This window comes from Salarias fasciatus, chromosome 18, assembly GCF_902148845.1.
Source record: "Salarias fasciatus chromosome 18, fSalaFa1.1, whole genome shotgun sequence".
NCBI lineage: Eukaryota > Metazoa > Chordata > Actinopteri > Blenniiformes > Blenniidae > Salarias > Salarias fasciatus.
In genome coordinates, this window is record NC_043762.1 from 7,579,681 (window position 1) to 7,596,369 (window position 16,689).

The following is a 16,689-nucleotide window of genomic DNA, read 5'->3' on the forward strand; positions in this document are numbered from 1 at the left end:
AAAAAAAGACCTAAAATTACAAAGATAATGAAATTAAAGGTGCTGTAGGGAGGATTTTGCTAGTCAATGCTAATTTTTCTGTGTTTTCTTTGGATTAAATGTTAGAGTATCCATCGATAATCCTTTAGGAGTGTAGCATAATTGCACTACCGCGAGGGTGCAGCATTTCCATCTGTCTCTGTTCTGAGCTGAAAAGGAATCTCGACAGCTCCAGGTATCTTTGACCAATCAGAAGAGCCCATGAGGCTCTAACTGTGATTGGTCGACTGGCGTCCGTCACACGTTCTTGTGGGAGGGGCTTAACTTGCGTGAGGGTCTGATGTGAGAGAAAACAGGACAGGATTGGCTGTGCTGGGTTTCAAATCGCCATCTTAGATGGGTCAAATCGCCATCTTGCTTAGGTAACCCTAAGCAAGATGGCGGAGATGCTGAATCCTGCCTACAGCACCTTTAAACAGGTTTGTGGGTATTTCAGTTCAGACACTTTTGCGAGGAAGTCTTTATTTCCATAATATTTTCTACTGATGAGAAGGACTTCACATACGGTGAATGTTAAAATGTTTTCAGTCTTACCTTGCACCCAGAGTCAACTGTGATCGTCTTATTGCAACCGAGAACACAGGCGACAGACAGACAGAGGAGTGGCTTTCACTCTCAAAACGTTAATATTTTAATTGAGAACAACACAACTTAGATAAGAAATAAACAATCTCTGAAGAACTTCTCTCATAAAAAATTATTTGTAGGAATATTTAAACAGACATTTCACAATAGTCAGAGCACATCAGGCGCTGTTTCGCAGTTAAGTAGAGTACCTGGCAGCAAACAAAGACGTTCTCTATATACAGCATAGCAAAAAACCCATCAACAGCCCTGAGTAGTCAGTTTGATAGTGAACATTTGAACGGGTCAGTCTCTGAGGCAGACGTTGCACTGGCTGGTTTTACGGCGCTGCTCATCAAGTGCTTTGATGGTGTGGGACCTCTTGGTGACGAACTGCTCGGCGGGGTGGACGACAGTCAGCCAGTAACTGTACAGGTTCGCGAAGTAGTGACAGGAACCTCGACCGCCCTGACACTCCACGAACGGGTGAGTCCGGAAATCCTTCAGGCAGCTTCCGGAGGAGCTGAGCGGCTGTCCGCCGCCCTGTTCGCTCGAAGACGTGTGCTGAGGACGGAGAGCTACCGTGAGCGCCGTTGGTGAGAAGTTAAAGCTTCTGCACACGGTGGAGAATTCACTCACCAGGAGGAAGGAGTATCCGGTCCACAGGCTCCTCCAGCCGCGCGGGCACGGCGGGACGGAGAGGTCCTGGCTGTGGAAAGCAGCCACGGGGGCGCGCATCTCGCAGACCACACAGCGGCTGATGTGGGGGACGATCTCCGTGCCGAAGAGCGGCATCATGGGTATGGGAGCGGTGGTGGACAGCCAGCAGGATTTGTCGTTGCGGCTGGAGTAGTGGCAGGCGGCGGTGTTGCAGTAGGAGAACGGCATGGTGGAGAAGCTGCGGAGGCAGGATCCGGGCTGACCTACAGAGGAAAACCTTTCAGAGCCTGCGAGCTAAAAACCCAACGATCCCCTCGCGGTGAAGCTTCTTACCAAGATCCTGTGTGTGAACGTTCTCTTGTGCCTCCAGGTAAACCAGGCTATAGCCCACCCACAGCTGACTGCTGCCCGCAGGACACAGCGGGACGTCCACCGACTGGCTGTGGATCACCAACAGGAAGCCGGAGCTGTGCGGGACGCAGCCGGACGTGGGACCGCGGTCGCCCGGCGGGCCAGGAAAGCCTGGAGAACACAGAACGAACGAGGAAGAGTCAAAAGGCTTGACAAAACATTTCATCTCTGGAGCCTCAATCAGACAAGAGCTGCATAATTCACCTTGTGGTCCAACAAATCCTGGCACGCCAACGTCTCCTGGATCACCAGGTGGACCTGGACGACCAGGAGGACCCGTGGAGCCGGGCAGACCAACAGACCCAGCAGGACCTTTTTCTCCTGGAACGTTCAGACGAATCCGTGAGGAAAGAGACTCAGACAGACAGACGGGGAAACAAACATCACCACCGCTCACCTTTACGTCCTGCAGCTCCAGTAGAGCCCGCGCCACCGGGAGGGCCCGCTGATCCTGGACCGCCAGGTGACCCTGGGGGTCCGGCCGGGCCTGGGATCAAACTTCCAGGGTTGAATTCACCGGGAGCTCCTTTCACACCTGAAGGCAACAGAACCCTTCATGGGGTGAAACGTCTCGGCGCCGGGACCAACGTCTCGTCCTCGCTGGCGGCGACACTCACCCCGGTCTCCAGCTGAGCCTTTGTCACCTTTCCTGCCGTCGGGCCCGGGCGCACCTTGCCGACCTTTGGGTCCCTGGAAGCCCATGCGACCGTACTGACCTTTCTGACCTGCGGGAACGAGGTGACAGTCGGACGAGTTGGACTCAAACTGCAGGAACTCGCCTGAGACACTGCTGTTCTCTACCTTTTGGTCCTGGAAAGAACTGCGACCCAGGGGGTCCAGGAGGCCCTGGGGGGCCTTGATATCCCTTCTGGCCTGGTAAGCCCGGGGGGCCGGTCCGCCCTGGATCTCCTTTGGAGGAAAAGCTTCCCCCAGGAGGCCCCGGTGGTCCAGGAGGACCTGAAACATGCTGCTATCAGACACATACTCCAGATCTCACCGCACACACATCAAACACACACCTGGAGCTCCTGCAGGTCCTTCATATCCAGGGTCTCCAGTCATCGCCGGGATCCAGATCTCACAGTCTTTCGAAGGGTAACCAGGCTCTCCGATGCAACCTGGTCCACCTGGATGAAAACCAGTCCACATGTGAGATGCAGAAGTGAGTCGATACACACTCACTGGACAGAACAGTAGACGTGGTACCTGGGTCCCCTGGAGGGCCCCTCGGGCCTTTGGTTCCAGGATAGAAGGGTCCTGGAGGACCCGGGTAGCCCCGTGCTCCTTTGGCTCCAGGGAAGCCTTGGGGTCCAGGAGGTCCGGGGACGTCTTTGCCTTTGTTACACGTTAACGGAACAAGGTCTGGTTGTTACTGACCTGGAGTCTAACCGCAGACTCAACAGTTCAAGGTTCTGTCCCTCTTACCGCTGGCTCCCTTCATGCCTTTAGGGCCCCTGAGCCCGTTGAGTCCGTCCAGTCCCGGAGGTCCAGGGAACCCTGTCACATGACCAGCACAAGTAGAGCAGGTCAACAGCAGCCACGACGTTCCGTCCGTCCACCGATAGAACAGCTGATCCAGTACCTGGAGGTCCAGCTGGACCCGGTGGGCCCAGCGGCCCAGCACCTCCAGGATCACCTTGTGGGCCTGGATAACCTGGAAGGCCTGAAGGACCTCGAGGCCCCGGGGACCCTGGAGGAACCAACAAGGTTAGTTTCTCCTCATTTCATGGGTTCAACATGAGCAGGATGCTGATTTTCTCGTAAAACCACCTGGTCCTCCAGTTCGTCTCGATTCTCCAGGTTCCCCTTTAGGTCCAGGTTGACCCGGCCTTCCACTGGGTCCCGGATCACCTGGATCTCCGGGATTTCCTTTGCAGTCTGAAAAAACAAAAGATGGGCTCTGATTGGTTCCCACCAACACAAAGCTATAAACAGGTTGTGTTATGGGAAAAGATGATTTTTTACCATCTCGTTGACGTTCTCCTGGCAAACCTTTGGGTCCTGGAGGCCCCGGTTGGCCGTAAGATGGTCCTTGATCACCTGGAAGCGGTTTGGACAGTTGGACTGGGCCATATGCTCCAGCAAGGCATTGACAACTCAACTGTATCTACCACAAAACTTTAGGTTACTTGCGTAACCGCGGTTCTCCGAGTAGCATGAGTGAGTGTCTCACATTGGTAACGCCTACAGCGTGACCTCATCAGAAGCTCCTATTGCACCCCGCCAGCCATTATTGGCATAAACACAGCTTCAGGGCTTCGTCCTCCCGCTTTTTCTCCTCACACCTCTTCTGCATGGAGGCTACTGCCGAGCCGAAGAGACCCTGGGGCGAACTAAGATAAGGAGGAGATCCTCCTTCTCCTTCGTCGTCAGGGTGGTGAGGTTTAGCCAGCGTGCCCTCTCATGCAGAACCATCAGACCGTGATTCTCCATTCCCTCGCAGTCGAACATGGAGCTGCCTGCCACGGGGTGTTTCTCCCTGTACGGCTTGTCGCGCCACGAGACAGTGAGTTCATCCAGCAGCTCTGGAAAAATCGGCGGGAGCTGTTTGCCTGATCTTTTCACCTTCAGCAACCTTTTCCTATCACAACGGGAGCACGTCACCTCAGGCTGCACCTCAGGCCACTGGATGTGGAGCTTAGCTGCGGCGCGTTTGCACACGTCCTGCAGGTCCAAGTCCATCACCGGGGAAGGGGAATCCCCATCTCCTGCCGGAGCTGTCATCGTGGTTTGGGGTTTTGCAACCCGGCCCGACAGAACCAGTGAGGAATCGTCCTCTTCCTCATCTGTCATGAGGAGATCCGTTCCTCCGTTCCTCCACCGCTGTCTGCCGCTTCAACAACATAACCCAGTGGACCCGCCGTGAGGTTGGGATCATCAACGGGAAGCGGATCTATAAAGTCGAGTTGGTCCCCCCAGGCTGGGTCCAGCCTCAGCTTCGGGGGCCACCTCCATGAGATCCGTCGGCTCTTGCCCTGCTGCTGCGGAAGCCATTACCGAGTCGCCACCGGACAAATTTCGTTAAACGAGCCAGGCGGCGACGAAGCACTTTGAGGGAGAGGCGAACACAGTGGATGCACTCTTCCGAGGACTCAAAGATGGCTTGGGCATGTTTCAAGGCGAGACAGTCGACACACATCAGGTGAGTGTCCCAGCTCGATATTTTATTACCGCAGGTTCAGGCTCGCGCCTGTGGTTTAGCCTCAGCTTCTGTGGCGGCTACGGCGTTAGCCATGCTCACCTGCAGCTGCAAAGCTGTGAAGCGGGCTATGCAGCACCGGCTAACGCTAACCTGGCTAGGCTAGTGGGTAGCGGGAGCAAGCTGGAAGTGTTGCGACTTCCAGGGGCTTATAGTAGGAGTATTGCTACTCTTCGTCATTGTTTAGCTGGTAAAGCTAATGCCCCTGAGTGTTGCCACTTGGATGTGTTTTTGCCGTTGAAAATATTGCTATTTTCGCCAGCGGCTCAGACTACTGTTTGGAGACAGACTGGTCTGAGCAGTATCACTCGGCTTCTGTGTCAGGCCGAGAACCCAGCGCCCGGCGACCGAGTCTTTCGCTCATTCTGTGGACGGTTAAGCTAGGACCCGGTCAAACAGCTAGCGCAAGTGAGGAGGTACGGAACTTCTGCTCGTAGCGAGAAGAGGTTTTAGAGTGACGGGAAGCGGAGTGTCAACGGGAAGCGGAGTGCAACGGGAGCTTCTGATGAGGTCACGCTGCAGGCGTTTCCAACGTGAGACACGAAATGAACGCTACGAAAGAGAACCAAGCACGAGTCTGACTGACGCCTCACCCTTCAGTCCGGGATACCCAGGTAATCCGGGGACGCCAGTGGGTCCCGACGGGCCCGGGTCGCCCTGCGACACACAGCAAGGTCACTAAACAGGTTTTCAGAGTCTGGATGGGCTCAATGACGAATGTCAAGAGAAGGCACCGAACTATCGGGAAAATGAATTCAGTTCACGACGTACCGGATCGCCAACAGGCCCCGCATATCCCCTCGCACCGACGAAACCTTTAGGTCCAGGATATCCAGCAGGTCCAGACCCTCCGGTCCTCCCCGGAGCACCAGGAAAACCCTTGAATCCAGGTGAACCGGTCCATCCAGAGGGTCCTGACTCACCGGGCTCCCCGGGGAAACCCTTCAGACCTTCAAAGGACAAAATAAATAAACTCCCAGGATTCTTTGAGGGAAAAAGTCCAAAGCCCGTTTACCTCTGATTCCTTGGTAGCCCGGAGGGCCCCTCGGTCCTGGCAGACCCGCCAGGCCTTTAGTCACGTTCAGAACACTCTGCGGTCCTGGAGGTCCAGGAGGTCCAGGCAGACCTGAGGAGAGAAAGACGCCCACCTCAACCAAAGGTCACCGTCGGACGACCCTTCTGCCGGGAGGTCACCGGACCGGACTCACCTTTCAGACCAGGGGGTCCTGGAAGTGCGGGCTCACCGGGGGGGCCGTCATAGCCCCGATCTCCCTGTTTACCTCTCGGTCCCAGAGGCCCTGGAGGGCCGGGTGCAGGTCTGGTGCCGGGCGGGCCCGGGGAGCCGCTCACGCCTGCAGACATCGCAGAGGAAGTGTTGAGACGGCGAGCGGAGCGGCGGCGCCGAACCGTCAACCTGCCAGCTGACCTTTCTGTCCCGGGTAGCCGTCACTCCCAGGATCTCCCGGAGGGCCCAGATTGCCCCTCCGTCCGCCGGATCCCGGTGCGCCGGGACGCCCCGGGAAGCCCGGCAGGCCTCTCTGTCCTCGGACAGGTGGACCCACATCTCCTTTCAGACCCTTCACACCGGAGGAGCCTGAAATGAGACGCGGCCGGAGGTTCGATTCCCAGAATGCATCACGACCGTTTCAACAAACATCCAGGCTGTCGAATCCCACCTGGAGCTCCCTGGCGTCCCGGGGCTCCGGGAGATCCCGGAGGGCCCGGTATGCCGTGCACGTCGCAGGGCGTGCACGGAGGACCACGTTCACCGTCCAGTCCCGGATTACCGTGGGCTCCCGGCACTCCTTTAGGGCCTGGCGGTCCAGGCTGCCCCGGCACGCCTGGAGGTTCAGGATAACCGGAGTGAGAATCTCACGTGGGTCCCCAGGCTCTGAGGGAGAACAGGACTGGAGACACTCCCACCTGCTGAACCTGGACTACCGGGCACTCCGGCGGGTCCCTGTCGTCCCGGAGTACCGGGACTCCCCGGTGGGCCGGGAGCACCCGTCGTGGCGGAATAAGCTTCTCCAGGCTCCCCCTTCCTGCCCGGGACTCCTGGTGATCCAGGAGCGCCTTGAGGGCCTTCCAGCGTTACTCCAGGGGAACCGGAGTCACCCGGATCTCCGGGTGAACCTGGACTTCCTGGAACCCAGAACACGGTTCAGTTCTCCGTCCTGCTGCTCCGCCCGGACGTGTTTTTTCAGTACCTGGCGGTCCAAACGCTCCACTGCCGTCGTCTCCTCTCAGGCCCTTCACGCCCGGAGCACCTGGTCCTCCAGGCTGACCGGGCCCACCAGGCTCACCTGGGTATCCTGCAGGACCAGATCAACATGGCGTGCGGGGTTGAGGGTTGAAACGGAAACGAGACGGCGTCGAACAGTTTGTGACACTGACCTGGCGAACCCGGCTCGCCCTTCAGACCAGGTGTGCCCACGCTACAAGGGGTGCAGATCCCAGAATCCCCTGTTTCCAGAGACGGAACGCCGTCAGAGACTCTTCGTCCGATCGGTCTTCAGACGTTTCGGCACCGAGTGAATCTCACCTGGAGGGCCCGGTCGTCCGGGAACTCCCGTAAATCCGGGGAGTCCCTGATCTCCCTTTGGCCCAGGTAACCCCTTAGGGCCTGGAAAACCTGGACCTGGTGGACCTGCAGCCCCTGGAAAGCCTTTGGATCCAGGTGAACCTGGTTGGCCTTTCCGTCCGGCTGATCCTGCGTATCCGGCCCCCTGCGGGAACGCCACACAAAACCATAAAACCTGCGATCGATGATCTCATTTCAAACCCACGTGGACCCTCACCGGGGGGCCAGGGTCTCCCTCGAGGCCAGGGAGGCCATCTTGTCCTGGACTGCCTCGGTTTCCTGGAGGACCTTGAAATCCTTGGACTCCTCTTTCTCCTTTTGCACCTTCTAAGACCACAAAGAAACATTGGAGGACGTCTTTTAGCCGAGCGACGATTCAAATCCTGGGCCTGACGCTCAGACGCAGCGTTTCAACTGGAAACCATCGAACCCTCCGACCGGCACAGAACCCGTGTGGCTGAAATCGGTTCTTACTGTCACCGCCGGCACTGAAGGCGTCTCCTTTCTGACCCTTTTGACCTTTGAGACCAGGAATCCCCTGAAAGCCCTTAAAAAAAAAAAAAAGCAATGAAGCATGAAGAACAAACTCTTCACTGGGCTCCAGGGACCAGACCACTCTGATCCGGCTCTGCTCTTCTTACCTGTGGTCCTCTTGAACCCTCCACCCCTTTCCTGCCTGGCTCCCCCGGAAGTCCTTTGGATCCCGGTCCGCCAGGAGGGCCCGGATAACCAAGTGGTCCAGGAGGTCCAGCAGGGCCTGCGTACCCAACAGTCGGACTGCACCGACACTCTCCAGGACAGCCTGCAGGGGGCGCACACGTCAGGAACACGAAACGATGAAGAAGAAACTGCAACAAGACTTTCTCGTTTACGTTCAGGATGAAATAGAAGAAATTAGGGCTAACGCATTAAACCACTGCTTCCTTAACGCCGACAAATATTTTCATCAGGCGTTAACGCCTCGCCTGTGTGTGTGTGTGTGTGTGTGTGTGTGTGTGTGTGTGTGTGTGTGTGTGTGTGTTGGGGGGGTCGGGGATGGCAATCTTGGTAAAGACTTGGTATTTTAAGTTTTTAAGTTATTATAAATCATATTTGATAAATTGTAAAATTATTATTGTATTAAATTAAATTATGCTTCTTGCAAAAAAAAAAAAAATAAATTCCCTGTCCCCGGCTGGGGGCAGGATGATCATTACAGAGTACTTTTGAATTCATTATTCTAGTTTGCGCATAATGCGATTAATCGCGATTAATCGCAGAAAAATTATGCGATTAATCGCGATTAAGAAATGTAATCGTTGCCCAGCACTAGAAGAAATAGATGATTTCAGATTTGAAATAAAAAGCTACATCAGTGTTACTGGGCTGCTCTGAATCAACTGACTGAGCCGCCCGTCCAGGGACGGGACCCCGCCCACCCAGCTCACCTTTAATTCCCAGGAGGCCCCTGTCTCCTTTCACTCCTTTGGGACCAGTCTCACCGGGCTCTCCCGGGTACCCGGGCTCGCAGTAGTAATCTGCCGGACCAAACAGATTTTCACCGTCAGCCAGTCTGAAGAACTGAGCAAACAATGGGAATGAAAACTAAAAAGTGGCGTGAGTTACCTCCACAGCCTGATCAGGGTTACAAACGTCCACAGAGACGCGAGTGAGACAAAGAAATCATTACTTAAAACATTATTCGTCCAAAAAATGATGAAAATATATTTGTGATCAAGGAGCACAGGCATACCTGGAGGACCAGGGAGACCCAGAACACCTTTAGCTCCTGGAAATCCTTTGAACCCCTTTGGTCCCGGCATCGGATTGGTCTCAAAGTTGTTAAACCTTCCCGGTTCTCCCTTGAAGCCCTTCGGACCAACTGGCTCTAAAGTGACGAATCCGTCTGGAAGCGTGAAAAACACGAGGTTAACCGCACGACCAGAGCAGACGGAGGAGCTGGTGCAGCGTGAAGACACCTGCACAGGTCGCAGAGGTCGCAGGTCAACATGCAAGCACGCAACCAGTTCTAAACCACAAAGAAGTAGAACGGACTAGAACCACTAAAACCAAGACAAGACCTCAAACATGGCTTCCTGAGAGAATCCAGCCAGCAGATATTCAAACTGGAACAAAAAGGCTGAACTCTGACCTGTTGAGCCTGGTGGACCCGGAGGCCCCGGTCTTCCCATGGGCCCGATGTCCCCTGGTTCTCCAGCCACTCCTGGGTAGCCTTGGTCCCCTTTAGGACCTGAAAGACCGAGGCAGTGATTGCCGTGTCCCACCGGCTGTGGGTCTTTACGGTCTGTGCAGGACTCACCTCTCGCTTCGATTCCGTCTTGGTAGCGCACCGGTCCGGGGTAACCTGGCTCACCGGGGTAACCCTGCAGACACACCGGCAGACGGATGAACTTCATGCCTCCGTCAAGTTTTCTGATTTCACTCCAGACTGGTTCATCCACTCACCTTCGGTCCGGTCCGTCCAGTCAGACCTGGAAACCCCCTGTCCCCGTCCGGACCCTGGACAGCATTTCACAACCAGAAAGACGGTTAAAGGTGAAGAAAGTGAAGAAGGTTTCACCCCGAGAGACGTACCTGAGGTCCGACCGCTCCGTCACGGCCAGGACGACCCTGAAGACCCTGAGTGGACGGAGGTCAAAGGTTATTCTCCATGTTTTCATCAAGGCTTCATTAACGCTGACGGAGGTCATCTACCCGAGCTCCAGGAAATCCAGCGATCCCCTGTTCTCCTTTATTGGGAAGACTCAAGGTGTCTCCTCTTCCGCCCTGACGAGTCACAAGTCGCATTTGGACATTTCCTTCCTTCTCTCAGACTCAATTAAAAGATAACCGACACAATAAGACTCACACGTCGTCCCTTTGGCCCACATGGTCCAGGAGGACCTTGGTCTCCCTGAGAAGCACAAACAGGGATCAGTGGAGGACGAGGACGCCGCCTCTCTGGCCTCCGTCTCACTGAAGAGTTTTCACCTTGTAGCCTTTGGGTGGAAGAAAGCCTGGAGGGAACTCCACCACCTCTGCCGGTCCCTGTGGACCAGGTGGGCCCTGCTCGCCCTGGATCACCAGGAGACAGACAGAACAAAACTCTTGGCTCCATCCTGGCGTCTCCAGCAGAAAAGGAGTTCGGGGTGAACGTCGCTCTTACGTTCTCTCCTTTATCTCCCTCCAGTGAACCTCCAGGGTCTCCCTGTGAAACAAACAGGGTTTATGGACGCCTCAGTCTGTAGCGGCAGGTTCAACAGAGAGAAAGCCACTCACCGGCAGTCCTCGTGCTCCTCTTGCTCCTTTAAGGCCCTGAATCACAGAATAAAGGTTGATTCTCTGCATGTTCAGCATTTCAGACCAGTTCACTCCTCTGCTGTTTACCTCAGCACCACGATGACCTGGAGGGCCGGGGAGGCCTTTAGAGCCAAAGTCTCCTGGACTACCCTGATGGACAGAAAGCCAAATATAAGAATCTGATCTGACATTCTGGATAAAAACACTGTTTTACAACTCAGGATTTCTCCGTTCAAAGAAAAGAAAACCTACAGCCAGTCCTCGTCCTCCATCTCTGCCTCGGTCTCCCTGTCAGACACAAGACGGTCAGATGAACGGCTTTAGCCTCCATCAGGTGAAATCTACAGCATTCAGAGAACTCACAGGAACTCCTGGAAGGACGGCGCCGCCCACAGGTTCTCCTTTCATCCCTTTGGGTCCCGGTATTCCCTATAAACACACTCTCTTCCTTCAGAACTGCTCAGTGACACGAACCAGCAGACTCATCGGCTGTGGGACTTTTCTAATACCTTGGTTCACACACGCCAACTTCTGATGTGTTATTTTAATCACCAGTGGCGACTGAGTCGATTAGTGAGCTTTGATTTTTTTAATCAAATGTGTAAAAACAAAATATCTGCTTTATTTATTGCTTATTTATAAAATGCTGTGTTAAAATCTAAAGCAATAGCCTGGGAGGCTACAGACCCATCAAAAACGTCGCTCACCTGCAGTCCCGGGAAGCCAATGAAGCCGGGACCCCCGGGGGGCCCCGGCAGGCCTCTGGTCCCATTACAGCCGTCCTCCCCGGGGACACCGGGCTCTCCGCCAGCTCCCGGGTGACCCTGAGGACCGGGAGGCAGAGCGATGAGGCGGAGCAGACAGGAAGTGACAGGTGGAGTCTGATGGGAGAACATCTGCAGTGTGCTTCACCCCCCCCCCCCCCCAGCAGGGGGCGCAGTGCAGCGCAGTTAAAGAGGAGCCTGCAACCTTTATCTTCCATGAAGTGGACGGTGTCCACCGGGGGACAAACGCTGCAGGACGCCTGGACAAATGAGGGAGTGTCTGAAGCTGCACAACTGGAGAGATTAGTGAGGGGCATGTCAGGGAGCTGGACACGGCGAGAGAAATCACCCCAACCCAACGACTCCACACACACACACACACACACACACACACACACACACACACACACTCACTCCGAAGAGCCTCCGTCTCTGAGGGATGATCACTGTTAGTACGAGCTGTTTGTCTTTTTCACGTTCGCAGGTAAATCAATAGCAAACGGCGGATTCCTCACCGGAGAGCCTCCGTTTCCAGGAAATCCAGGAGCGCCGGTCTTTCCCTAAAAGGAAACCGCAGTGAAACACAAAAACAACATCAGGGATGATCTTAGATTCTGACCGGAGAGCTTGGTGCGGCCGTTCGGCCTCCAGATGAACGTGCGTGCACACACCGCGTCTCCGTTGGGCCCCTGGAGCCCCGGCGGGCCCTCTGCTCCTCGCCGACCTTTCTCTCCATGCGGTCCTGCGTGACCCGGTGGGCCAGTGGGGCCTTGAGAGCCCTGCTGGCCGAGCTTCCCCGGAGCGCCCTGCTCAGAGAGGAGGCAGGAGAAGACATGGACTCAGAGGGTCAAACACTGTCCTGCATTCGGTGGAGTCACAGCACAACACGCCAGTGGAGAGAAACATTACTGCTGCTTTCCTCTATTGGCTTATCAACTAAAATATTACCGTGTACTCTGACAATGGGAAAATTAGAGGGAAAAAAAATAAGATTGCATAAAACTTTGCAGGACTCTCCCAAGATTTCACATTATTCTCTTAAGAATATTTATTTACATTTTAAATTATTTATTCATTTTATGTGGGTTTTTCTGTAAGACTCAAGAAATTCGAATACAAATTCCACAAAAAAAATGCTTTAAATGACATGATAAATTAAAAATGCGATAGAAATAAATAGATGAATATATAAAGTCACAAAAGAGGTGAACATTTTTTTTTAATCATTAAAAGGAAGTGCTGGAGGATTGATGACAGTATAAAGTGATGTTATGCGTTATTATTGACTTTATCATGATCAGATCATCATCAGACGTGTTACCCAGGAAGTGGTAACTGACAGAAACATGGCGTTCGTACCCGAGCACCTTTAGCAGGAAAGCAGCGACACTCAGAGCAGTCTCTGCCGCCGCACGGCTCCTCGATCGCTCCCTGGACGAAAAACGAAAAACAAAGAGAGAAACAGGGCAGACAGTGAGATCTGAGAGCAGCGGCAGGTGGAAAGCTGAAGTTTGGGTTTGGTTTTATTCTCCCACATTCTGCTGTCCTGATTAGAAAGCTTCAGATCGGCGTTCTCACACAGATCTGAGTAAACAGCCAGCGCCCGCCCTTGACTCGTCTCCTCGCCACCCAGCAAGTCCACACCTGCAGACGCCATTAACCCCCCCCCCCCACAGGCGTGTGTGGGAGCGTGTGTCTTCCCTGAGGGTTTTTACACTGCATTCACAGCCTCAGCACAAACATTTGGTCATGTTTTCAACATAACTCAAGGCCTGCTAAATATTTGGACGGGTTTATTCGGGCGACGGTGAGTGAGTTTTCACAGTGGGCTGCAGACTGGAGCAGCAGGTCTGGAGAGTCACTACTGGAACAGTCGGAGCTGTTTGTCTCTCTGTTGTCCCGCTACACAACACAACATAGACATTTTCATCACGTAGACGCTGCAGCACAACAAAGAAAGCTTTAAATTTAACAGGTTATTATGGCAGTATTTCACCGCGGCGGCCCGCTGGAGATGGATCTGGGCTGAACGAGGCCCTGAACCGACTCTCCTGCTTGATAAGAAAAAGGAAAGTATGTCTGTGAACTGTGGGGAAAAGGTCTGGAGAAAAACATCCTCACACAGAGAAGATAAACTTCACACAGAATCAAACCACGACTCCACCACAACCCAGCTCAAGTTCCCTGAAAGAAACCAGAATGACATGTCGCGTGAGAATAAATGCCTTTTTAAATCAATTTTTATTTTTATTTTCATAATCATTTCAGAAACTGCAAACTGTTATTACTCAAATGTATCCAGATGCCAACATCTGCTTTTTTATTCATTAGTAATTCCACTATGAGATTTATGGAATTTAAAAAAAGACAAAAATGTCCAATATTGTGACGAAACAATATTGTGTACTTATGACTGAAAATTATATTTATGGAGTCTAACAAGATAAATTGTTATATTTTTCTTCATTAAAACACTTTCACCTAATCATGTTCAAAATAGTCGCACTGTGCCTTTAAACTGACCAAACACTCCCATGATGCATCACTGCAGCAGCAGATTTGAAATGAGCTGGAGCTCAGGTTGCCTCGCTCTTTTTTCCACATTATGAGAAAATTAATCAGATTTGTGAGAATAAGCCGGTAGCATTAAATAACACTGACGATGCCTTTACATGATGGGTTTTAAGTGAAACTCGACACAAAATATAAAGAAATGTGTGTTCATGACGCTCAGAAAAGGATCAAAGGCAACAGATAATCTGCTCATCCCACAGACGCTTTTTAATAACACATGTGGCCCTGAAGGGAAAATAATCAGTCTCTCCTGATGCATTATTTACTATGATGAATAAATAATCTATCAGTCCAAAATAGTTTGAATTCAAATACAGTCAGTTAAGATGTTCAGTCAGGCCTCTAGCAGACTGCAGGGATATGAAACATTAACATTTCTCTTCTGAGTGGGCAGGATTGGTAAAATAAAACCATAATAACCTTTAAATTTAAACTAAAATGTTTTCATTTGCTTTGACATCAAGCTTAAGTTTTGTAAAGGTGTACGTTTTTGCAAAAAGTTTGACAATTATTCAGGAAAATTACAACAATCTCAACATAAAGACAGTTTTAATGAAACTTTATGGTGGAAAAAAAAACAATGAAATATTCCAAAAAACATTTTCCGCAGCCGTTACTTTATGCAGTGTTTCACAACCTCAAGCTGACTGCATGGCTTTGAGGCTAACGCTAATCTGCTAGCAATGCTATAGCTAGTCTTGGATAAAATCTGGTACTCCTAAGAAAAGTTCATTAAAAGGTCGATGGTTTCCTTGGCAGGCCGGACTGGAGCCTCATACGGCCCCGTTCTGACCCACAGGCCTCATGTTTTAAACCCCTGTAATAAAGCACTGAGGAAACATGTCTGCAATATGATTATAGGCTCAATCAACTGTCTGGTATAAATGTAGTTAATCTAAAATACTAATTTATGAATTTTTCAGATGAGTTCGGGTCTTATATGATTCCTTCTGATTACGAGTAATTATTTACATATTAATCAAAATTTTGGAATAAATAGTTTACTGCCATTGTGTAAATATTAATAAACTGATACGCTGTAGGTTTGATAACATATATTGTCTGTTTATCTACATGACCAGATGTCCAAGTGTCTGAGTTCAGGAGGAATGCACATAAACGTGATCTCCTCCCAACATGTGGCCCCTTAATCTGGTCTAATCCAACAGTCGTTTTTTTTTCCCCCCCCCAATAAAATGTGTAAGCATAAAGAGAAATGTTTCAAACCTTCATTGATTTATTTAGTCTGCCTTCATGTTTGTCATGTCTGCTGCGGTTTCAAGTGATACTTGACATGGATTCAAGATGTTTTCGATCATCTGGCCACCCAAGAACATGCAAACAGATATACAAAAGAGTCTTACTGCGGAGAGCTGCTGCACCGAGGCCAGGATGACGATCCACCTGAGGACAGAGCGAGGGAGATAAATCACCCTCAGCTCACCGACACTTATCATAAAAGAATGAGGCAGCGCTGCGTTTCCACTGCAGGTGACACTTCAGGATACAAGCATCTGTCTGCTGGAGGTCCGTGTGACTGCAGATGTGTTGAAGGCCTGAATAAACAGGCAGGGGAGTGTGTTTGCTCCCAGGTAAATAGACCAACAGCATCCAAGTGAAGATTAAGTGGGTTTTTTTTTAATGCAACACTAAGATATGCAAACAATGTTTTATTACAAGTTAAAGGAGAAGATCTGCAGGAGAAAGCTGCACAGCTGTGGATGCTGATCGCTGCAGATAATCAGTAAAACAGCACGACCTCCAGTACGAAATTGGTATTTCTACTTTATAGGTTACTTAGACAGATAAATGCACACCTGTACTGTCTTCACTGTGATGCTGTGGGACAGCGGGGTCAGCAGCAGGTTGATAATGACATTAACGACACTTTGGTGAAGTTGCTGTTGTGGCCTGAATCATCGGTTGCATGCAAACAAGTTTCACAACTAAATCCTGTTTTCTGTCATGATACAGAAAAATGTCGCTCCGGGTGTCGATCATCTACAGTTTCTGTGCAGTGAGACTCACCAGAGGGGCGACCAAGACGCGATCATGAGAGGGCCTTTCATCCTTGATCTCTGTTCACTTCAGTTGCTGCCCCCTGGGGTAGACAGAAGGAAGCACAGGCACATGCACACATACACAGAAACACACACACACACACACACACACACACACACACACACACACACACACACACACACACACACACACACACACACACACACACACACACACACACACACACACACACACACACACACACACACACACACACACACACACACACCTGTTAACATGCAGCCATTTGAAATCAAGTAACACATCCTGAGGGACTAAAGTCAAGCAGAGACATTTCAAAAAATACAAAATGAAAGGGAAAAAAAAAAGCTTCCAGCAGAAGAACACAGATGATAAACTTCTCTCCAAACTGTTATCTGTGAATGAAAATCAGAACTCACCCAACGCCAACGCTTAAATTAAGCTCATGGAGGATTCAGGACGTTCCAAATAGCAGCATCTCTGCTCAGATAGGAGCAGGTTGGAGTCTAAACTGCCACCTTTAGTGAGCGGGAACACACAGTGGTTCAGGGTTGACACCATCGCCACGATCAGAC

The 16,689-nt window shown here is 51.7% G+C and overlaps 1 protein-coding gene across 1 annotated transcript; it reads right to left on the bottom strand.

The window, feature by feature from the left end:
- Positions 1–909: 909 nt before the first annotated feature.
- Positions 910–16,140, bottom strand: LOC115405430 (collagen alpha-6(IV) chain-like). Its single transcript, XM_030115008.1, has 29 exons — positions 16,100–16,140; positions 15,436–15,475; positions 12,857–12,928; positions 12,169–12,303; positions 12,013–12,057; positions 11,441–11,557; positions 9,900–9,953; positions 9,754–9,817; positions 9,586–9,684; positions 9,187–9,339; positions 8,839–8,971; positions 8,220–8,256; positions 7,416–7,599; positions 7,268–7,336; positions 7,081–7,185; positions 6,791–7,015; positions 6,550–6,744; positions 6,300–6,467; positions 6,082–6,225; positions 5,889–5,999; positions 4,087–4,199; positions 3,640–3,714; positions 3,445–3,552; positions 3,257–3,364; positions 2,292–2,631; positions 1,879–1,995; positions 1,597–1,785; positions 1,243–1,526; positions 910–1,167 (listed from the first exon to the last, which is right to left on the bottom strand). Exons 1-29 carry the CDS (start codon positions 16,138–16,140, stop codon positions 910–912), a joined length of 3,783 nt encoding a protein of 1,260 aa, XP_029970868.1.
- Positions 16,141–16,689: the final 549 nt, after the last annotated feature.